Raw genomic sequence first — 24400 nt, forward strand, 5'->3', positions numbered from 1 at the left:
CCTTTTGCCTCAGGAAAGTTAGATTTTAAGCTCTTTTTGTTTTTATCTTCAGAAAAATCAAAGTTCTATTACCAGGTATTACAGATAATCTGGAAAAGGAAAGAAAAAAAATTGAGCTCATATTACTCCATAAAGCAGAAGGATGCCAAAAGCATCCCCCTCTGTTTGCTGAACACCAGAGAGATTTTCACATTCTCAGCCCTTGACTGAAGTTGTGATATCCTTGAAGAGAGCTCTTCTCTCAAGTGCTTTTGCTTTTTTTAGAAAGAAAAGAGACTATAGCCAGATATTTCAAAGGACTTTAATAAGTTAAATATCCATTGCTCTCAGTAAGGATTCTTTGCTCAATGGAAACCAACCTCCACTGACAACAGGCTCCTTCATGATAGAGAATCCCATTACTAGTATTAAAAATAATTGTAAAAGAAGGTCTAGCCTTCCTTCTATAGGTCACGAGAAACAACTACCGATAAGGCATGAATTCAGTTAAACGAAGTAGTTTCTTACTAAAAGATCTTCCTAAAAGAGCATAATTTTCACTGACAAATAGAAATTGTCCAAAATATTCACCCTCTACAATCTACAATATGTTTTTTAAATACCTACTTGCCTCTACTTTCTTTGATATATGAGAAGGGATTAATTGGTATGTATCACATAAACATCCTCTACTGCAGAGTACTAGAAAAGTTAGCTCATTTCAATTCTAAACAACAGCTATAAAACAATTTTGAGACTATTTATGAACTTATTTAAGGTTGGGTAAGTCCATTGTGCACTATCAAAGATTATAAATACAGACCAAGAAAAAACACTGTCTCTAATAAAGGCAAAGGTTTAACCTTTCCAGGTTTTCTTTTGAAACTACAACAGAAACACAAAGATTATTAAAAAACAAAATACCACAAAAGGTAACAAAACAAAGACGAAATGAGGGTCACAAGAATATTTAAGGACAATACCTGTTGTATTAATCATACTTTTTGGTGTAGCTCCTGTTGCAGCAAATATATTAGGTGTACTACCCGGTGGCAGCCCACTCCCAGCTGTGGCAGCTCCAACAGTGGTAACAGCCAGACTGCCTGGAGGGGGTTTCTTCACTGGTACAACCACACTCCTGTGGAAAAAGAAACAACAGATTACTAAGCTTGCACAAGGGAGCCAGGAAGAGTTTTTGATTGTGATGGGTTTAGGCTGTTGTATGACACAGTTGCTGAGAAATACATAATATTGTAAATTTTCTTAACCTTATGGAAATGAGGTAAAACACTGTTAACAGACTAAAACCATACTTATCCTTATTCTGCAGCTTCATGTGACTCTGAAGAACCTAATTTGTCTTCCAACACCCACAAAATGGAAAGACTCTACCATCTCAACACGTTGAGAACGCTGCTATCAACAGTATAACACTGCAGTGTGTTCTAGATTTGCAAAGATAATGTTAGCTGTCAGAAACTATGCCAGCAGACTAGAAGTCTATATGCATGCAGTCATAAAGACTGTCAATTTGTTGATCCTATTGATAACAAATTTTTTGCCTTTCATCTGTACATTTGAATACAGTAGGTTATTCCTCAGTACCGTGAACACATCAGTCTTTCACAGGGATGACTAAGAAACAATTTTAAATTCAGCTTTCTTTCATCCTAATCTAAATCAACAGCACACAATGAACATTGAACATCAAAACTGCAACACAATAAATACTTGCTTTCACAGTATTGATATTTTTGAGGTTTAAAAAGCAGTCTTGAGAATTTGGAGCTTTTAAGAAGAGAACAGGGATTTCATACAGAAAATCCAACATAACATCAAATATAAGCAGGCAACATTGCACCCAAACACTTTTTAACCTAATTTGAAATTATACTTAGGGGTTTTTTAAGCATGAAGACCAAAAGACTTGCTCGTTGGAGATGATATTTTTTCAACACTAAGAAGCCCTTATAGTGGAAAAAAATATAGTTACACTTTTCTTTTTAATATTTCCATTTATCTATAAAACCCCCTTCTCCTTAAATGTCTGTTTCAGTGGCAAACCCGAGTGAAAAACAAACCTGAAGCAAATAATCTTTGTATAATATCAAGCAATATATTTTAATCATTGTGTACATTTTCTGTTTAAGCAGATACACTGTTTAAAATTAGTCATTGTGAAAAAAAAAGAACCAGTAAAGGCAATTATTTAGGGTGATGAGGCCACGTTTTCCTCAATAACTTCCTTCAGTAACAGTTTTGTTACACTTTTTTGTAAATATGATGGCATATAATGAATCGTAGGGTGTGGCACAAAGTTTTATGATAATGTAATTTGTTCCTATATGTCTAAATCCTCCATCTCCCTGGATTTTAAAGACTGGGGGTGACAGTGTATAAGACAATCCATAAGCATTTTTTCCCTCGCTCTCTTTAGAGGGCTGGCAGTTAAAGTCTCTGCATTCTGAACAACAGCTTACCCCTGCCCTGAAGCACATACTGTTAGAGAGGTAAGTCTAGGCATGTACATGGGTTTTTGTCTCGGTCCATTTACATTAGGAGGAGATGAGTTTGAACAGGGCAAGAGCTATCGATTAAGATAAGTGACCCTAAAATAATTGCTTTTGTCTGTAGTTAATAATCTTACAATCACTGCTGTTTACACAGAAGCATCTACATCTAAAAAAATATGAGTCTAGAGGGGTTAGATTAATCTGCTCCATAACACCATGAAATTTCCTAAAGCTACCCCCAATCTACATACAAAGATCTCTATTTCAATTAATACATCAATCAAATATTTTAATTTGGGTTATAATATTGAATAAGTACCTAAAAGCAAAGTCCTTGTAGTGTCATAAAAACACAAGAAGAAATTAAAGCTTGTTTCTTAGGCGGGAGTGTTTCCCAAGTATATTAATTTAAAAAAGAAAACTATCGTCATCACCCTTTACCTTTGCAGAGAATTGCAATAGAAAGGGTGAATAAAGAATGAGTAGGAGTATTTTTATGCTGGAGCACAAGAAGGAAGGACACAGGAGGAAAAGGCACCTTAGACTGGCCTATTATAATGGCACATGGATAATCAGGGCACTAAGACCACAGGCAAACATGTAGCTTCACAAGATCACCTTGCAGACAAAAACTGTGAAGAGTGATGACTCGAAGAGCTTGGGAAGGAGAGAGGCTGTTGGCAGGTCCATAAAGGTAAAAAAGGCATATACAAAACCTGGAAAGAGTAGCCAAGATATGAAGAACACAGGAGATGTGATGAAGACTTGACAGCTGTCATCCCACACTCCATGCCATTGGAGCAGATCCTGAAGCTCTTATCTGGATGCAAACAGGAAGGATCCCTGACTGCTGAACAGACTCCTTAGGCACACACTCATTCCAGGGTTTCCAAATGTGAGACAGTGTGAGTGAAAGATATGTATTTTATTTTAAGAAAAGCAAATTTCCCCTTATATAAGGCATGGTATTAGTATCTATTAAATTGGCAATACAATCACTGTGGAAATATTTCCAATTTTCCTGCTATTTTTCTAAAGATGAAGCTAAATTCAAGGTCTTCCTCCTCATATTTAAACAGTTCCATGGTCTTTCAGAGTGTCCAAAAGATCATCTAACTTTCCATAGCAAAGACCACATATGTCAGCTTTATTTCCCAGATGTAATAAGATCAGTTTGATTTGGAAGGGACCCCTAATGAGTGTAGTTTAGAACTGAAATACAGCTTCTGTAGCAAGGAGGACAATCCTTCCCAAATCTCACAGATATAATGCTCTATACATAGCTGGCTTTGTTTTGTATGTCTAAATCACCACATTAGGACAGGTCAAGTTCTATTTAAATAAAAAATTATCAAGAAATATCAACAGAAACCTCTCTACCATAAGAATAGGAAAAATCAGTGAGATGACATCATCCCAGACTGAAAGAAAATACAGCTTTCTGACATGCCATGCATGGTGACCTTGTCAAAATGTCTCATTCCTATTGATAAAACAAAATACAGTGAGCAAATACAGAATGACATCTAGATGAAGCAGACAAAAAAACTGTATGAACAACAGAACAGAGTGGTCAAAAATGTGCAAAACAATAACAGGTACAGCAGAACAAGAAAGGTGAAAGAGAATGACTGCCCTTCAAGTAAAGAAGCTCTGCTTCTAACCAAACTAACCAATTCAACAGCACATACAGTGAAAACAGGCAAATAAAGAAAAATCAGACTTATGAAAGAAGTATTATACTTGAGCATAATAAGATTTGAGGAATGAATTTACTGTAATACATGCTTTACATGTATCAGGCATTCAGGTTTTTCTTTCATGAAAGAACAGAAATCTACAGACTAGAAGAAAAGCTTATATACACTTCTGTATTTAATTTTAGGCCTTGCTTTGTAAAACATATTTCAGACTCCCTAATTGTTCTAAACTGGCCCACAGTTGTCTGAATCACACCATCATGGTCTCAAATGATTCCAAATGACTTAGTCAGCAAAAACTTAGTAGTATTTGTCAGTAGCATTTGATTTTATTTCTGTGTTCATTGGGTGGTTTTCAATTCCAAATATACCTGTGGGTCCTAATCACTGTTCCTTTACTCTGAGTGTCCTTTACCAGTTTTAAACCCAAGCCTGAAGTCATCATAATTCATATCATGCTTAAGATGAGTGTTGTTGATTCAACCCACATACTACTTATGCATTGCTGGTTCATTAAATAACCTCAGTAAATAGCTACAGGATTCTTCAGGGGTTTCAAAATTTGCATTAAATCACTAGATAGAAAATAATATAATTAATGCATTGAAATGCAAAAAGAGAAAATGGAAATGAAAAAAACCCTGCCACTTTCTCAAACTGACTTTACTTAAATATTTAGTTACACAGTGCTGGTGACACACAAATTATGCAGCTCTATATTTTCTCTTTCTCTGTGATTCACATCCTGTATGTCTTCTCCATTTTAAAATTTAAAGGCTTTCCAACTTAATCACTGTGGTCAACATAAAGGTCAGAGATAAGCCTTCAATACTGGATGTCTTGAGCTACCTATCTGAGCAGCAGCAATTAAATTAGAATCACTTTACTCTCCTGTGGGATATGTGAACCCTCTTAAGGCTGAATTAATATTCTTGCTCCTCTCTCCTCCCCCACAGAAGCAGAAAGCATGAGGATTTTTCAAGTGTTCTTCAAAAGGCAGTACAGACTTCAGGCAAGTTTTTCATAGAATTGCTCTGTGGAAAAAAGCAACTTCAGAGGTTTCAGAAGAAATCACATTAGAAAGTGGGTGGCAATTTGTCTGCTGTATTACATGCTACCTTGCTCCTACAGCTAGACTAACTTAATCTCTAAAAAGAGAGCTTAATATTTCTTCTCTAAAAGTTATTTATATTGGCCATATCTTGGTACATATCTAGTGCCCTATGCAACATTTATATTGTTGTTTACCCCCCGTTCTTTCCAATTTCACCCCCAGACTCTGATCTGAGCCTGCAATGTTACTATGTACTAACAACAGTTTCTGAATCCTACTTTAAACAACCTTCTATTAGGCTGACTGCATTAAAATAAGATACATCTGATACCAAGGAGGAAAGGTTTAACTCAGAGTAAACAGCCATGGAGGAAAAAAGGGATTAAAAAATTGTGAGGTATACACATGACTTGTAGAAGAGATACGGAAGGTTCACAAAAGGATGTAATTATAGGGACTTATGCAAATTAAATATTAGCGCTGAATATCCATGTATTATGGAGTCTTTCAATCATTTGATACCACACATGCACCAAATCCTCCAAATCTCAGTGTACATGAAATTATACCAATGCACTAAACAAAAAATTGCTTGTTTCTAACTAGAAGAAAGCGAATCATGTCACGTGTGGTTTTAGGAGAAAGACATGACAATCATTGATCCTCAATCTTGGTTCAAACAGAGAAGTATTTACTCATAAAGAAACCCCATCCTTTGCATCCAGGATAAATTACCTGAAGCATCTAAAATTATCTAAAATACTGAAAATAAACAAGGTAAACATTAAAAGATACAAAAGCTAATTATTTGGAAAGATTAATGGTCTTGGCTAAACTGAGAAATGAGAAATATTGGAAGTTTAATAAGTTTGAAGAAAGTAAACAAAATCTAAGTGACTATGTTTATGTATTAAATGTCAGGAACATCATCAAATATAGAAAAAAACTCGAACAATCAATGAGGTATAAATGAGTATGGGTGAGGAACATAATCCTGTATATATGCTGAAAAAAAAGAAAAAAAAAAGGCTAAAAAGCTACAATCAGTCCTGTAAAAGAAGACAGATAGGGATATACAGCAAGACAAATATGCAGTACAATGTTCATCTATATAGCAAGTGCATTATGTTAGAGAGTAGGGAGATGCTGATTTTTCCTCATCAACTTCTGGCCAGATACAGTTCTATGTATATGAATATGAAAAGTCTCACATTACACAGGTGATAAGAGGTGTTTTGGAAGAGCTACCTGTGTATAGATTGCTAAATGATAGACATGGGGAATATGATTACAGCTTGATGAAAATAAATTGAGGGTTAAAATACCAAATTTTGGTTGACTTGAACCTATTCATAAATTTAGGATGATGGTTTTTTCTAAACAAACAGCTGAGGTGGCAATGAGCTTTCCCTTTGTCTTCCATTATACTTACTAAATGAGTGACTAAGGCACTCTTCTAGGAATAAAGACAATGGAACTTCAGCTCTCTTCTCTAAGGATCTGAAACCATACCTCATTCTCTAGAGTACATTTTTTCTTCTATCTTAGAAAAATATATTCTAGAGAAGCTGTCAAGTATTTTCTTTGGACTAGTCTCCACTGCACAAAGATAATGAAAATTACATTGAGTCAACTAGAACCAGATGAGTCCTTTACTTCCCACACTACTGATTAGCTTTTTCATTCATACATTCACATACTATCATGACAGCCAAAGTAATGGAGAATGCAGTGCCTAAGAACAGACAACACCTGTACCTGTTTCTTCTTGATTCATGGGGAAAGTTGCTCTGTTTTTCTTCAATTATTTGTAATCAACATTAAAAAGTAGCTATTTTTGTGGGGAGAAGACTAAAATGTATTTATTCATGACAAATTTTTAATAAGATTTCAGTAAAATCAAATCTATTTTTCAGCAATCATCATTTGGAGAATTTAATGACTCTAACAGGAATATGGCCTCCTAATTAAACAACTTAGTAGACCACTGCATACCAATGATCTCCCAAAGATGGGAAATCATACAACAGATATTTGAACCTTCAATGCATCTTCTTTCACAGTTCTTATCTTTTCCCATTCTATCAGCTAACTGTAAAAGAAAAAAAGAACACCCCACCACTGTTCTAACAAAACAGATTCTCTGAATAATTCTTCTAAATAGAGCATACCTACATAAGATTAGTCATATTTTTTGAAGACCATCTATCTCTGTATTAATGGGAAGGACATGTATGAGACCTGACTGGATCTCACAAGTGTCTACCTTCTCTAGCACCTTTAAAACTGGCCCCAAGGTCCTTCTGTCAGGTAAAAAAAAGAAAACAAACTGCAAAAATCAAAACTAAGTTCTTTAAAGATGTGTTCACTAAAATATTCTCAAATATGTTCCTAAAGACTTCACCAAGTATATAAACTAAGCAAACCCATAAGCTTCCAATTTGTGAAATTATAATAGATTAAAAGGGAATCACATCTTTAATAGCAGCAAAAAAACTTGCTCTTTTAATTTCTAGGAACTCAAGATTTTCTGCTTATGCAAGAAATATTCTTTCCATTGAAATAATTCTAAGAACAGAAAATATATGCAAATTACCTGTTTGAAAAAATAATAAATAAGACACAAAGCCACAAACAGTCTCAATTTCAATAATAGCACCCATCTAAGAAATTTCTACTAGAAAGAAGTAGAGAGTGAAGTGTAAGCTTCAAAATGCAATACTGAGTAGAATCACAAATGAATCCAAAAACTAATGATCTAGGCTGCATCTAGTGGGACCAATGCAAAGTGACAAAAAAAAAAAAAAAAACCAGAAATGAGAAATCCCCAAAACCTAAAAAACAATAAGAGGGACTGAATTTTGTCAGACAGAAGATGAGAAGGCAAAAAGGAATTGTTGGTGAGTTATGCTCCATTAGTCACAAATCTAAGAGAAATCACCCTTTGTGTTTGCTTCTAAAAATGTCAACCTGGATGCCATTTTAAAAAAATTCAGTCTGACATTAAAAGACATGTCATAACTTGGAGGATCCAGGCTCTTGTGTCCCAGAAATCTGTTTATATAGCTCATAATGTAATTACAGCTACCTTAAGACAGATGAGGCAGAAGGCAACAATATATTGAAAACTAATTGAAAAATGCAGTTGTCCAGAAGCACTTGTGGGGAAGAGGTCTCTGAAAAGCTGCTCAAAGCTTCAGAGTTTGAAGTGAGATTTTTGATGTTGTCACTCTCAATCTATTGAAGAGCTGACAGACAATCAAACCCGTCTGGCTGCCTGGCAGCTCATTTTGCTGGCAGGTGGCAAACAATTAGACACACCAATTTGTGCCTCCTGATGACATTAAAGCATGAAACTAAGTTGTATGCAGGGCCTAGTGATTTGTGTGAAAGCATTTCAAAAATAATACTCTTTGCCGTGGCAACTCATTTCAGACTGCCACCTCCCATTACGGCTTTGAGTGGTGAAGACGACAGACTTGAGTTACGTGCGGCGCAAGGCCGCTTCTGTTCAATCCGTCATCAGCGCCCCCCGAGACCTCAATCCCCTCCTTTCATCAATATCACCTCATCATTTACATTTGATAGCACTTGAACTGCTGCATACATTAGCTACTCACAGCTCCCATTTGATAAAACATGCTGGGCACTTTTTCTGCTTTTATGTTTCATTTACAACTGCGCAAATTCCAAGGGAGAATATGCAGTAGCCTGATACAAAATTACTCTTACAGACACATTAGCAATGTACATTTAAAAGAACATGCAGAACAAAACACATCATATTGATTTCTAAAATATAGTTCTCAATTTCAATTCTGTTTACAGGAGTTTACTTTACATGGTGTTTACCTTTATCCGTGATCATAATAAAAGAAAATTACCTTAACTGTTCTTTTGCTAGACACTCACACATCCAAATGCAAACAAACAAAAATCTACCCTCAAAAGGACTAAGAATATTTCCAGATTAATGTAAAAAATACATTTCTCTAACCTAGATTTACTTATAAATATGGAACCACTGTGCTTATTTTATAAAACCTGAAACAAATAGAACCTGACAAAACAATACACTCCATTGCTCATGGTTCTCCCCAGGGACAACAAAGATGACCAATAGCCACATTTCTCAGTGAAGTACCAAAAGCTGCATAAGCTACAGCAAGACAAGATCCTACAGAAATATAGTTTACAGGCAGAGTTTTAGCTAAAAAAAAAAAAAAAAAAGTTTATATTATTTAACTGTTATATACTGTTATATTAGTAAACACAATTTTGTTTACATGAGCAAATATGGAAAGACAACCCTGCCATAATTTCATTTTAGTTTTTCAATATTTATTGGGATACTACAGGAAATAAAATGTCCAGAAATCGCCACTAGGTAAAATGCATGCTGCTTTGTCAATTATTACTTAAATTTGTTTAGTTATTATTTCAATATACTATTCAAAGTTTTTTCTTCCTAACCCTTGTTTCATCCCCCACAAAAAGTTACAGGGTCAGGATCTGAATCTGTTCCATCTTCATAATTTGGAAAAGTGACACCATCACCTATATTTGCCTCCAAAGATTGTCACAGTGGTCAAGTAAGTACTCTGGCAATATGAAAAATCTGCACACAGGAATACTTGCTTGAACAATGGGCATCAGCCTATAATGCATGGAGTGGAACCAGTCAGTTGAGGTCTTAGTTGATGGGCTAAGAACATCTATATTTCTATCAAGATGGCCACAGTTCAAAAACATTTGTTTAGTTGAATAGAAGAATGTAACATTTCCCAATCTGCTGGACTTGCCTCAACCTGTCACTTTTCCCTTCATAGCTGTTGGTTATAATATCATATATATCATCTACCACACTCACCAAAATCAGACAGCAGGATCATATATTTAAGGGAAAAAAAAAAAAAAAACCAAAAATGATGTAAAAGTGAATTATTTTGCCTAAACTTCACCTATTACCACCTTTTTTTTCTTTTCTGAAGATGTGAACAATTCCAAAGGTTGACATGTACAATGTATGCTACCAAGATACAAACACAGCAGTGCACTTTTAACAGGAAATCATTAAATTTAGTCATCAGGGTAACAGGTCAGGGAAAAAACAAACTACTAAACTCACTAGCTGCTAAATGCATATGAAATATCTATCAAAAATTATAAGCTCTAGACACGAGGCATCTCTTAAATAATTCCATAATTCTATATTATCTACTACTACTAATGATGCTCAAAAGGTATAAGCAGTCACATTGTTGCAAGAACAATTAAATGGAGGTGCTTGCATTAAATAAAGGTTATGGCCAACCAACTGCAGGCCCTTGGAGTTTTTAATGCTTTCTTATAGAGCTATAATTTAGAAATGCACAATAAAATTAATGTCTTCAATCACCTTGATGTCAAGTTCCCTCTAACAATGACCAAGACATCTCATGAGATGATATGCTTCTTTTTAATTTAGGTGTCTGGCATTGTGTGAATCAACCATCGCTCTGCGAATGAAATATTTTTCTTATTAACCCAAGTAGAAATTTAGATAAAGTAACCTTTTCGGTGTTTACAGTTTAGGTGTGATTATTTGTACATGTAGCATGATGTTTTATACTGCTTAATGTACAAGAATGCATTCTGGAATATGGTGGTTCCTTACAGAGGATAAGGAAAAATTCTTAACTGTATAGGAAGAAAAAAATATTTTTCATTTCATGATGAAATCAATCTAAAATAAAAATATGCAGATTGATGAACTAAAAAAAATCATCTTAATGAAAAATCTCTTAAATGAGCTTTCTCTATAAAAGTCTTAAGAAATAAAATATATATATTTTATAGATATATAAAAATATACATATATATATATATAAGCGATATAGTCATTGTTTCTAAAGAATATTTCACTTTTCCTGTCTTGATAAAATCATCTTTCTTACAACAGAAACCATCTGATAATTAATATAATTATTTCAGAAAAGTAGCCTCAGTCTTTATATATGGAGAGACAAAAAGACATCAGATTTTTTAATGGATCTCATAATGGAAAAGTACTCCACTTTTATTCTAAAATTTTGACATATCTTGCAATTTAAGTTATGTTGAAAACACTAAATATTATTTAAGACTTAATGAAGATATTTATGCTATTTTTGCAGTTTTTCTTTAAACATAGTTTTTTTTCCTCATAAATCACAATATAACTCTTTTCTGCCTTTTTTTATTTCCTTCAGTATTTTACTTGCTTGAACTTTACCTGTACCTGCCTGATAAACTAATATACTTTTAAGTTTTCAAAACACATCTTAATTGTCTTTAAGCCTCGAATCAATTTTTAACATTTTAAAAATATTTTTATGAAGAAACTGAAAGGATGTAAAATATAGCCACATCAACACTCACAAGACTTAGGTCTAAACTCACAATGGATGAGACTACAGTTCTGGAAGGATCAGAAAATTCCAAAACTGCACAATTTCTATGTTCAGGATGACTGAGAAGGACTGGACATTTAAAGACAAGTATATTCATTAGAAACTAGGAAGATACAGCCCAAGGAAAAAAAAAAAAACAACAAAGGACTCTGTGTGGAAATGTTTCTGAGTTTAGTTTTAAGCACGAATCTCTGATCTTTAACAGCTTCTGTTGTTTAAAGACCTAAAAGAAAACTGGTTTCCACCATGACCAAGCAAACAATTTGCCATGGTCAAAGCATTTCAGTACCAGAAAACAGTTCAATGATGGATCCAATTAAGATTCAAGCCTTTGAAAGAATATTCTACGGAATTTCTGCACAATCTGTTCTATATCAGCAGATATTACCCCTCCTCCTTCTCACTAAAATAGCATCTTAAAGGAAAAAAAGATTTTATTGCACATATATTTATTTGCAACAGGCCTGTTTTCCAAGTACTTCATAGAGTTTTATTCACTGCTAAGAGAGAAAAACAAGGTGAATTACTTTTGTCTGTGTTATGTGGTCTGTTGGTAATGCAGAAAGGGAGACATAGTGCAGTTGTTTTTAACACACTGTAATACCAACCAATCGTAGAATAACCTTCTTGAAGAAATAAAAACCCTTCAAACTTCTGAATTACATCAATATAAAATAATGAGTCCACCATATACCTGTCAAATGAGTGAAACTGCATGGGAAGAATAGCCTGAGCTTCTCTCTTCAGTGCAGGGTCTGGGTAAGGGATTGGATCTGGGCCACATTCTGCAATTTCAACAGGGGCTGCCACAAGACTTTTCAGTATTTCTTTGACATTGATTCCTTTACTTTGGCTGATACTGGATATTGATGATGCAGGTTTCAGAATTTCACTAGGGCTTTCTGTTAAGCTCTCCTGAGATTTCTTCACTTCTGAAGACAAAGTAGACAACAGCTCACTCATAGCATCAGGACCTGTACTGGTCTCCAAGTCTGTCCCATTCAAAATATTGGGCATCTGTTCATCTCCAATTCCAGAATCTGTATGAGGAATAGAACTTTCCAGCTGAATATCTTCAACCGGTGTTGGTGTTTCTTTATCTTTGATATTTTCTGGAAATACAGTCGGTGTATCTGCAGTGAAATAGAGATTATAAACAAAATTTAGTTTGATATTTTCCCATAAAATATGATCATAAGGTTTTATATGACAGAAATGTGTTAGAAAGGCCACAAATAATGGTATTTTAAACCTTAAAAACTCATTCTACATACAAAACATTTCACCTTTAACAGCTGTTTGGCATATAGACAGACTTGGAAGAGGGAGCCCAAAATCACATTATACAAACTCGGTGACATTTAGAAATTACAATCCACTATTCACACAGTAATTAAACAGCAAAATACTGCCAGCAAAAAACCACTAAAAATTAAAACCTATCAGCTGCCAAACTGTATGATCCTTGAGCCTACTAGAAGGGAAAACTGCAATCACTTATGCTTTTGAATTACTGTAAAATTTACTTTAGTATTGCTGTCATCAAATATTAAGTTTGTATTCAAATGAAAACTGCTATACAATTTGTTTTCTTTGTGTTTTGTTTAAAACGTGTATTACACACATTTCTACACACATAACATTGCCCAAAATACAGAATAATTTATACGTGAAGGAAAAACCAAGTGTTGTTATTAATTTTTTAGATACCTCTTCTTTTCCCACAAAAGGTAAAATTCTGTAATTCAGGAAAAATTAATGAACAAAATAAATACAGCTTCATAGAGATAGGCAAGTGAAACCTGTTAAGTTTGGAACATTTCCAGATTGAGAAGGGTTCTACAGCATCTTGTAACCGAGAAGACTACACCTCTATTAATTACTTCAGTGAAACAGACACAAAATCTCTGTTAAATATGAATAATTTGTTATGCTTTGACAAAAGTCAGCTAGAGTTGTAACTCACATATAATTTTGGTTAGAGAGAAACAAACTGGGGCTATTTTTATTGACAAAATGCTTTCCTAGTTTCTTTTAAAACTACATAATTTTCATTAGATTACTTGTCTTGATTATAAAATTGAGCTGTCCTAGTTATGAAATAAGAACACTTTTTTAATGGCTCTGATATAGTGGTTTAGATATTATGGGAAATATTTTATAATGTACTTGAATGAAGCTCTGTTACCAAAAAAGCATGCTTCAGATATGTAACTTTAATAACATACTCATAACTCACTATCAATTTTTCAGTACAGTCAGGTAAAAAATACCTATTTAGCATATGAGCATAAGTGTGGGTACATGCATGTGCACATAAAAAAAAAAATCTGTATGAGATTATTTATGTGTTTGAACTAATGGTCATGTAAACCTCTGCATATGTACAAGTATTAAGAAAGAACAGAAGAGGCTTTTAAAAAGATGAAGCAAAATCACCCATTATAAAGAAGCATTGTTTTCTACTTTTAAGAGCCATAAACACTGAAGCCACTTCCTTCTTTTTCTAAGTGCCTTAAATGCATCTTATCAAATAGATATGAGCTCTTCTTTGTGAAGCAGGAAGTAGAAACTGGATTTATGAGCTGCATCAAATGCATTTAGCATCTGCCAGGTCAGGAAGCATAAAGATCCGTATCAACTTAGTACTGCCTATATTTGGCAGAGAAAGACATCTGATCCACAGAATGATGCTAATGAATTTTCTGCTTGCCTCTTTAAACTCCATCCATACAAAGATAACACTTCTCCACTGAAGGGAAGATTAGTACTGGACAGTCAGTAAAGCAGGTTGTTGCCCATGAAATGACTGGTGAATAAAATGGCATAAGGCCCCATTATTATGCAAATGAAAAGAGGACACTGAAAAGAGCCGATGGTCCACTACATGGTGAAGTTAGGTTACACCCAACCTCAATCTCCATTAAGGTCAACAATGCTGAACTGAAAACCTGATAGAAATACAGTTGTGGAAAGTCAACTACCTTGAGTAAACCAGAAGACACATCACATTAAAATCTGTTGTAATGAACTGACTCCAAGCCAATTTTGAAAGAAATATCCATGATATTACTGGTCTAGTAGTAGACATTTTTGCAAACAAATGATACTGGACAAAACATCAAGGATTTCTCTTTTTAAGAGATGGGAAAAAAATTATCTAGAAAACTGCAAGCCTTCAACAGAAAGCAAGTTTCCAGGATTTATTTTGGGGTAAAGAATAGTAATGGAATGCAGTGAGATTAATTTTAAAAAATGGCTTTCTTAAATGAGCTTTTTAAATACTTAATGTTCAGAGAAAGTAAGGGTCACTATAGTAAATTCAGTAAAGCTGGGGTTGTCATAACAGATTGCAATTTAGTCATGAGACTGAAAATAATTAGAATGTGGGAAAAGAAACTGGCTAAGAAGGAGCCATCAGTTTCTTTCAAAAGAAAAGCCTATCACACTGAGAAAAACTACCGTGGAAGCTATTTTGTTCAAATTTTGATTAAAGATTTCAGGTAAAAACATTGTGGTGAAATTTGCTGATGACAAAAATACGAGGTACAACAGATAGTCACAGAAGCAGGATTATAAAAAGGCATAATGGCAGAACTGCAAATTGCATTTAATAGTGAAATGCTTTGTATCTATTAAAGATCACAGAGCTTCCCATTATAACTAGAATTCATCTTTGGCAAATGGCTGAAGAGAAGGATTTGGATGCGTCATATAGTGGGTAACTATTTAGTTACCAATACAGTACTCTGACAGAAAAGGCAATTATGGCTCCAAACTTTTTTGAATAAATAGTTCCTGCGACAGCTAAGCATTAATAGCATTAGAGAAGCTCTGGAAGGATTCATTTATGGAATACTGTGTATGCCTTTATATTTGATAAATGTGGAAGTGACACTATGGAGATTCTTAGCAATCCACTGTTGCTGAAAAGAATTTGGCTGACATAGTCTGGCCAAACTAATACTGAGAAGTTGCACAACAGCTATCACAGTTTGGAAAAAAAAAGGGATGGCAGGATTGTCACACAAAAAACAGTGCAAACTCCCCATGAATAAATTTTAGTTTGGAAAGTGACAGTCATCATATATAATTAAGGTTATAGAGAAGCTTTCCAATCAGCATAGCAAGTTAAAAAAAACAGAACTCATCTTGAGATGCTATAAATAGGACTGTACTTAATTAATCAGCAGGTGACTTGAAAACCTTTGTTCCCAAATGAAAATAAAATGCTGGGAGGTGTTACGGTGAGCTCCTGGACACCCTTTTGTCCCCCCTTTCCTAGGGCCTCTGTGGCTCTGATCATGATAACCCCTGAATCCTCCCCCCTGCCCCAATGGGGTTGGTGGGGAGCCAGGAGTGCCCACCCTGTCCAAAACCTATATAGACCCCTGAAACTTCCTGCTCTCTCTCTTTTGCCCCGCTCTCCATGGACACCACAGAATAAAGAGAGCTGTTCCAACACCCTGGGTAAGGAGCCTCTTCTGAATACCTTTCCCTCTCCATGCTATTTCCTCCCCTCACAGCCCCATATCTCTGAGCTAGTCGGATTCATTCGGGGGGCTGCGTGGAGGGGGGGAAAACCATAGAAATAACAGGGAGGCCTGTGGCATTTGATGTTAAAAATGGAAGTAAAATCGTATTTGTGGATATAAAATTTCAATATGACATATTATAAAGTAAAAAACACTAATTGAAAGGTTTTAGGGCAAAAATATCAAAGAAAGTAATTCTAAAATCAGGCAATTGTATGGATACATTATTTACATAAAAATCAATTTGTATCTTTATTTTTTTTTTTTTTGCTGCGCCTCCAATACCCAATACAAATATGCTACACTAAGTCAATTCAGCTCAGTCTGATTTATCACTATGAATAATAATACCTAAAAACTACTAAGTGGAATGCATTAACTCTCATTTTCAAAACATCAAACAAGCTAAATGAATAAGGCTTTAAAAGGTTCAATTTACATTTTGCACCTTAAGAAAAAATAAATTAAGAACTAATAAGACTTCTTAACTATCTTTCAGGTAAGAATCCTAGCAAATTAGGATATGGGAAATCCACATAAATATGGGTGAAAAGATGTATTATAAGACCTTCTTGATCAGCATTATTATTATTACTAGTATTATTTTACATAAATGGTAAACTTAGCATAGGTCACAAAACCCAACCAGTTTTAGTTATAAAACTGGATATCTGTAAGTTCTGTTCCATATTCTTTTACACCATGTCCTAGCACTTCTGTTGCCTTCTGAATGCAGAAATAAATACTGATTCATAAAGTGATTTTGAAAGCTCTTAAACCTGAAACATCTACTATTTTATAAAAATTCTAAACACTTAAAGCAAGCTAGGAAAATGGTAAACATGAACAGAAGCAAAGCCAAAACTGATTGCATTTGTCCAGATTCTAACATTGTGACAGTAAGACATTAAATTTTCATCAAACCTCATCAGTTTTCTACAGCACAAGGCCATGGCAATAGACAAAACAGAATCATTACTAGATCTAGTGATCTTAACCCTGTCAGAAACAGGCAGTTGGAAGCCAGATGCCTCTTTCTTACTGTTTTTCATTCTAACTAATGAGTTCATCTACTACATTATGGGAAAAATATGGGCCTAAGTTAACTAAATGACATATTGTATATCTGGTGACCTCATCCGTCACGCTCCTTCCCTAAAATATCTTGTTTGCTTGTGATTTATGATGTGTATTGTAATTGTTTTAACCTACTGAGTTACCTAAATAGCTCTTGCACTTCTTCCATATGGCTAAAAAACACAAGCCGTACTCCTCCTGTTTATTAACCTAATAATGAGCCATTTCATATGTAAGGCAAATACACACAATTTCGTCATTATAAAAAATGATGATGCAAATCACACTTTTAATATTAATTTACTTTAAAAAGATGGAAAAAATTAAGTGTATATTCCTGTGATCTTCTAGTCCTTTTCATATTGTTAAACCTTCCTCCTAGATAAAAATGTGCTGAAATTTTTCAAAAGTAAGATGAATGGAAATTATTTTTTTAATTGCTTACAATATGGCTGAAAAAATATTGGGAAGTAATACTATCCCAAATAATTGTCAAATTTCTGTTGTAAACAATAGAGAAACATTTGGCAGTGGAAGAGTTCGGGCAATCTTGAGATAGAATTTGCCACCACCTTACTTTAGCACTGAAAAATTTATGAGTTGTTTTTCTGCATAGTTATCTTAAAGCACTGGTGATAACCTTAAGAGTTGCCTTTTATAAAACCTTTGTAGTTTTCTACAGACTTCCAGAAACAGTACCCTACAAACTGAAAATGCTTTCATTCCAAGAAGGCAGTGATATTGCAGCTTCCTCCATAGGTGTAAGAGTCAATAAATCAATTCCTAAACTCTATGCCGTAAAGACAGAGTGGAAAAATTCTTCCCTGCAACATCAGTCAACTAATTTTCACGTGTAAGAAGCAGTATGATTAAACTGGGATGAGAAACTAAATATGGAAACAGAATCAAAGATTAATAAGGGTCTGATTTTAAAGTACATTGAGAGAAGTAAGCAAGAATGAACTTGCGTCCCTGGAGGCTGAGGCACAACAGTGAGTAGAGATCGCCTAAAAGAAGCATTAAGATTCCAAGCTGCTCTCTATCTGTTACTCATGACCTTCTCTTCTGTTGGTATTTCTATGTGAAAGTTATAAGCATTTTTATAAAACTAAAAATTCCCTTTATAGTTATGATCATGGCCCAACCATGTAGAATCTACTCATTTTGGCAGCTTGGCTGGTATTAATCTTCATGTAACTGTTCATTAATAGGCAAATTTGGTCATGTCCCATTAACAGACTTCATGGGGTTCTGTTATTTCTCAAAGCAATATGAACAACACTGAGAGCAGAACTCATTTGCTGTTCTAAAATATTTTTAAACAAGTTTCTTTGTAAATTGTCTTATTAAAATGTGAGGGAAAAGAGCCTGGCTTAAGGTTGCAATCTTCCATTCTTTCACTGTCAGTCTTTTATCTACAAAAACATTTGATAAAAGCAGCCTGCATTTAGCCTGCATCTGTTATTTAGCCAACATATTTATCCAGGCTTCTGAAATTCCTGCCAGACCAAACACTGTCCCTTTCCCTTCATGAGGACAGCAATGCAGCAGTGCAGATTCAGCTGTTTAACAGCATGCTGCTACGTGTGCACACAAAGAGGTGGAAGTAGAGCACATGCCATGGCAGCTTCTGGTTGGCAAGAGGAAATGCTACAAGGAGGACACCTCAGAGCTCAATAGGTGTGGCTGAGGGCAGAAGGAGCACAGCTGAAAATGAGGTGACTGAGGAAAGTCAGACAGGAAATCATCTGGGGTAGATTGGTAATTGGAAGGGCACAGATCTTGGTACGGGAGATTTAAGACAAAGGGAATTTGCCTTTTAGCCAGAGTGGATTTGTGAGGAGAAGGGATGTAGCTGTCAACCAAGAAAAGCAGAGGGGCACTGAAATGAGAGATGGATCAAGCAGGAGAGACTTAGGATGGGAAAATCAAGACTGGGAAGTGATTGAAGAGGACAGCTTCCATCAGCCTTTGTTCACAGCTGGACATGCGCAAGTGCATGTCTTCTTTTTTTGTTCACTGGAAATTTCTTCTATGTGCTCTAATTTCTCAAAAGTTTTATCATTTGTTTCTTTCCCTGCAGTCATTAAGGCAGGCCATACCTACCTTGACCACAGAAAGGACATTGAAAGAGCCATTTATGACAGACACAACCTCTTGATCTGCTTAGGCAATGTCTTTAATCAATGTCTTAAATCCTCTTTACTAATCAAAGGTCTTTCACTCAGTGTTTGATGGATAAGACATCCATCTGATTGATTACCTGGCTGCCAAACAATATGTCTCAAACCAAAGCATTACCAAGATATTAACTAAAAGATCCTAAAAAGATACAATAAAAATAAGAGAATTAGAAGATGTATTAAATAAATGTTAGCTTTAGAGTAAACTAGATATTTACATTTTGAAATAAAAGCTGAATGGAAATTAGGAACAATATGGTAATATGCTTTTTCCATAGGTGAATTTCCCTAGTTTTTTTCAGTTTATATTTTTATTCATTTATTTTGTACTGTGTAAAATCAAACCCAAAAAAATTAAAAAAAATTATTTTAGAGGTACATAATGATAATATCTGTATTTCTGATGTATACTGAGAAAGATGGTGATTTTTTAATTAGACATTTCTTACAAATGAAATAAACAAAAAATCTCTCACATAGGTTACAGCATCCAGCAACAAAAATTAACAGTGGAGCATAGAGATTGCTCCATATAGACAAAGAAACATTTAGGTTTAAGCACCAAAAAGCATAAAAAAAACCTAAAAGTTTTTTAAAAAAAATTTTAAACATCTTTAATTTGTACAAACAAATGAAAATAAAAATAATCCCTATTACAACTACTTCATGCATACATGATGACTGATCAATTAATAATGAAATATATGTGCAAATATCTCCTATGATGCCTTAAGTAGCTGGTAAAGGGCAATAAATAATAGGTTAAGATGTATTCATTACCATCTCATGATCTTCAAATGCATGTCTTTTCAGATGTAGCTGGAATAAGGAGCATATGTCTTAGCAGAAGAGCAGCATGATTATTTTTAGCAGCAGGCAGAAATTGAATAGAATTGGAATTTTATGATAATCATGATTATCACCCATGCTCCTTATAGCCTTTTCCTTTCTTGTAGACATATATACAACTAGATTTTGAGAAGGATAGAGACATGAGTTTTGTCAGGAATTCCTGAGGCAAAGAGTATTTTCACAGGCAATGGAAATTAGTCCTTTAGTCCACTTTCTATACTTAGGCTGTTACCCTTATGCAAAATAGTTTGAAAATAGTCTGGAAATCTCTATGCTACTACATTAGAAATACAAACAGTGTAATCCCCAGAGAATTATATACCTAGGAGACCTGAAAAACTGGATACTTTACTTGTCCTTAAAGAAAAAGCTGTTTCTGCAACCTTTTAATCTAGTTCGTTCTGTCAAGAAAAAGAAATCAATAGCTTCCAGTCAATCTGTATCATGTACATTTAAGAAATCTATTAATTTACAGTGTTTTGGGAAAAATACAGGTAGTGATAGCAAGGGAGTGGAAAAGTCAATCAACTTTTGATTGAAGTTTCTGATAACCTACATACTGATTTGCTTTACACAATGTATTATAAGCTGAATTGCACTGTTGCCATGCTTTCATTTCTGAAACACTCTTGAATAATGCAAATGGAGACACCAATTTTCAACTGAAAATATATACTTGTTACTGCGCTAATTTTAATTGTGCTCTTAGTAGTTAACAGGACGCCAGCTGAAGTGTAAAAAGGAAAAAAAAAGACTCACACTTTTCTACCGTTGGCAATGTGGAAACACTGTTGAAAGAAATAGTCCAATAAACCTTCAAGGTAAACAAGGACAGCTTCAGTAGCAACCAGAAGTGGGAAAACTAATCTCAAGTGATCATGACCACTATAGCTAAATCTACTTGAAATTGCTAGCTGTAATCTGAAAAGGTTACTCGGTTTTACATGGTAAGGTTTATCAGCTGTTATCAACAGAAGATACTATGCTCCTCTGCCTCTCCTCTTATTCTGATGGAAAGGTATTTCTCTCTCAAAATATGTACAGATTACAGTCTTCCTGGTAAGAGAAAAGGCTGCTCTTAGTTTTTCTATCTCTAGTTCCATATCTTCCAGACATAACACAGATATGTTCATACCAATTTTGGGAAAGCATCATTATCTAAGCAAAGAAATCAACAGAGACTGAACCAATATTTTCTAAGTTGTTCCAATTGCTCCTATGTCAGAAATGAAAATTTTGGCATTTTATGCTAAGCTCACAAGGGTAGCTCTTGCTAACCAGTAAATGCACACTAATGATGTCTTGACTAACAGAGTTGTATATATGAACATATTTTTAAAAAATTATAGATGTGGATGGGGATATTACTAAGACACATAATGCCATTAATGGATTAAATGCCCAGTATCAAAGAATTTGATTCCAGCTTTTGTTGTAAACCAGTGTTTGTGTCTGGAGTTCGGTTATGCCATGACAAAAGGAATCAGAATTGATCTGACCAAGACAGAAGTCTACAGTGACAGCTATAGTGAATAAAGAAATATTGGAATTTCTAGTGACCAGTAGATCTCAAAGCAGGTCAGAAGAACTCTACCCTAAACATGCCCTAACCTCTCTTCACCTATTTTCAAGGGAGATGAAGATGACTAGCTCAAATACTGATTTACTACTAATATTTTCCAGAAAGTAGAACTCATGCATGACAGATGATTTTGAGACAAAACCCTGAAAATCCAGTACAGAGGTTTTGGACATTCATTTTTAATGTTATTCTCATATTTACTAAATCTCCCTGTTTAATTAATTAATCAATTTTTAATTTAATCAATTCTTTGGTATTTTGAACAAGAAGAAGCAAGACTGCAGCATTTACTTTTGCAGGACTGTGTTTTTCAGACAACCTTCAGATATAAGAGAAAAGTTCTGATCTGCCATTTCCCTTGAGACTCTGGTAATTAATTACTTCAAAGTGTATGACCTAAATTGAAGAGAGAGAACTTTCTCTTAATTTTGCAAGATCTACTTTGTCTGACTACACATTGACTAATTTAGAAGTACTGAAGACCCTTTAAAGTTATTGGAAACAAGGAGGAGAAACATAAGTACTTTCAAAAAACTTATGATGAGACTAAATCTACAGATACAGATATATTTTTATCTCCCCATGGATGAGGTTAGAAGGAAAAATAAATACAGAAGTATAGAATGTTATAAAGAAATAAATATTTTTACTGTTAATGGTAGTCATGAACATTACTGTAATAGTTTTTCCTTCCTGGGTGTGACCTTTTATCTTCAAGCACCATAAGATAACATCTATCTTATGAGCAATATCTGAATAATAGTAAAAGAAATATTATTTTGCCATCTACAAACATTTGTAAGTAAGGGTAGTATATATTTCCCTGCAAAATATATTTTAAGGTCTTTTATTTCAAATAAAATTACAAAATTATTCTAACCCACACTTGACACCAGCTGCAGCTACTCATAAGAAGCATTCATTGATCACATACTGTAATGTGCCTGAGACAAGTAGGGTCCCACACAGATTTAAATAGATTTTAACTAAAGATATTGCCCCACATAATGGGAAAAGAAAAAAAAAAAAAGTAAGAATTTCACTAAGAACAAAATCATGATCTTAAATACTTATAATATACCTAATTCTATCTTACCGTTTCCCTGGTTTCCTGGTCAGATAATTAGATTCTACTAAAAATGGAGAAATAATTTTCTTTTAAGGAGTCAATCCCTCTTCCTGAATTAACGAGATCTTTTCCTCTACAGTTCTAACAATTATGATAGTATTTGCTTGATAAACAAAGAAAAAATTATTTAGATCCATCTAGTGTCATATGGAATGAATAAAATATGTCTTCACTTCCAAGTAACAACCAAACTTCTATCAATTTTTAATAAGTAGGACTTTGCTTTAAAAATTTATTGTTAATTTTAAAGGCTACATTAAACCACTTGGTATTAAGTAAAAATACCTTAAAATCTAAAATAATATTCAAAAATTACATTTGCTGCCAACATCTGAAACCAAGTCAGGTTCACTACAAAAAAACACAATTGGCTTATCCACTGGAATGAAAGATTCTCTTGAAATGACAAGATATGTTTTGACTTCTGGCCTTTTCTGACAGCATTTGCAATGCTTTAATTTAGCTTTTTGCTGGTGTTCAAAACTGAGGTACTCTGTTCACAATATAAAAAATGGAATTCTTTTCCCTCCAATGGTAAAGCTGTAAAGAGTATGAGACTGAGACCTCAGACAGTTAAAACCCTTAAGGATCTGATGATATAAACAAATAAAAAAACTAACCACAGATAACATTTCCTTTGCTGAATAATTTATTTCTAAAGCCAAACCACTTTTCATTCTGATCTGCTCACACTTTTAATGTAGCTCTATTGAACTATTTGAAAACCAAAACTATTTTACTGGAACTCAAGGTAAAACAAGTACCATAGATAATAATATTAATATTGAGCAATAAAAAAAAAATTTCTTCTTTGCATGGCAGACAATAATCTTATGAATCAAAATCACAAACCCTGGCTTCCACACAGGTAAAAATTAAAGTAATTTATAATATCAAATTTATACATACATATACACATCAACGCTCAAGAAATTCCAGATTAACACAGTGATAGTTTAAGTTGATGTAATAAGTATTTTAACAGAATGCTCCCAGAGCAGCACAAGACAGGAATAAGCTTTTATTACTGAAGTAGGATGTTAATTTTTCTGTTCTTTATAAACTGGATGCATTCTAAATCACCTATGCCTTTTATAAATCAGTCTTTTTACCCAGTAAGATTTTACAAAATTGTACCAAGGGCATTTTCATCAGATTAAATTTTTAAAATTCTTTTACATTCTGTGTCTACAGCATATTGCATGCAAATAATTTTGGAAATGTATATGCAAACTTGGCTCAAGTTACATTCAAGTAACCCTCTCTTTTTCAAGAAATGACAAAAACCCCCTATATTCCTACCTTATAGAGTACCTATTAAAACATACAAACAAGCAAAACAAAACAAATCAGGCCCAAAACATA

General features: G+C 34.1%; 1 protein-coding gene across 15 annotated transcripts in view; it reads right to left on the minus strand.

Annotated features, from left to right (window-relative positions):
* The window catches only part of NBEA (neurobeachin), a 457966-nt gene that overhangs the window by 273772 nt on the left and 159794 nt on the right, over positions 1-24400 (minus strand). For 14 of the 15 annotated variants that reach the window (XM_041719826.2, XM_041719812.2, XM_041719807.2 and 11 more), the window contains 2 exons: positions 12372-12810; positions 963-1117 (listed from right to left, as the gene is read on the minus strand). In XM_041719826.2, coding sequence (XP_041575760.2) covers positions 963-1117; positions 12372-12810 — 594 coding nt within the window. The remainder of the gene's footprint in view (positions 1-962; positions 1118-12371; positions 12811-24400) is intronic. The other variant, XM_030274171.4, reaches the window with a different exon arrangement.

The sequence above is a fragment of the Taeniopygia guttata genome, chromosome 1, assembly GCF_048771995.1.
Source record: "Taeniopygia guttata chromosome 1, bTaeGut7.mat, whole genome shotgun sequence".
In the NCBI taxonomy this organism is placed as follows: domain Eukaryota; kingdom Metazoa; phylum Chordata; class Aves; order Passeriformes; family Estrildidae; genus Taeniopygia; species Taeniopygia guttata.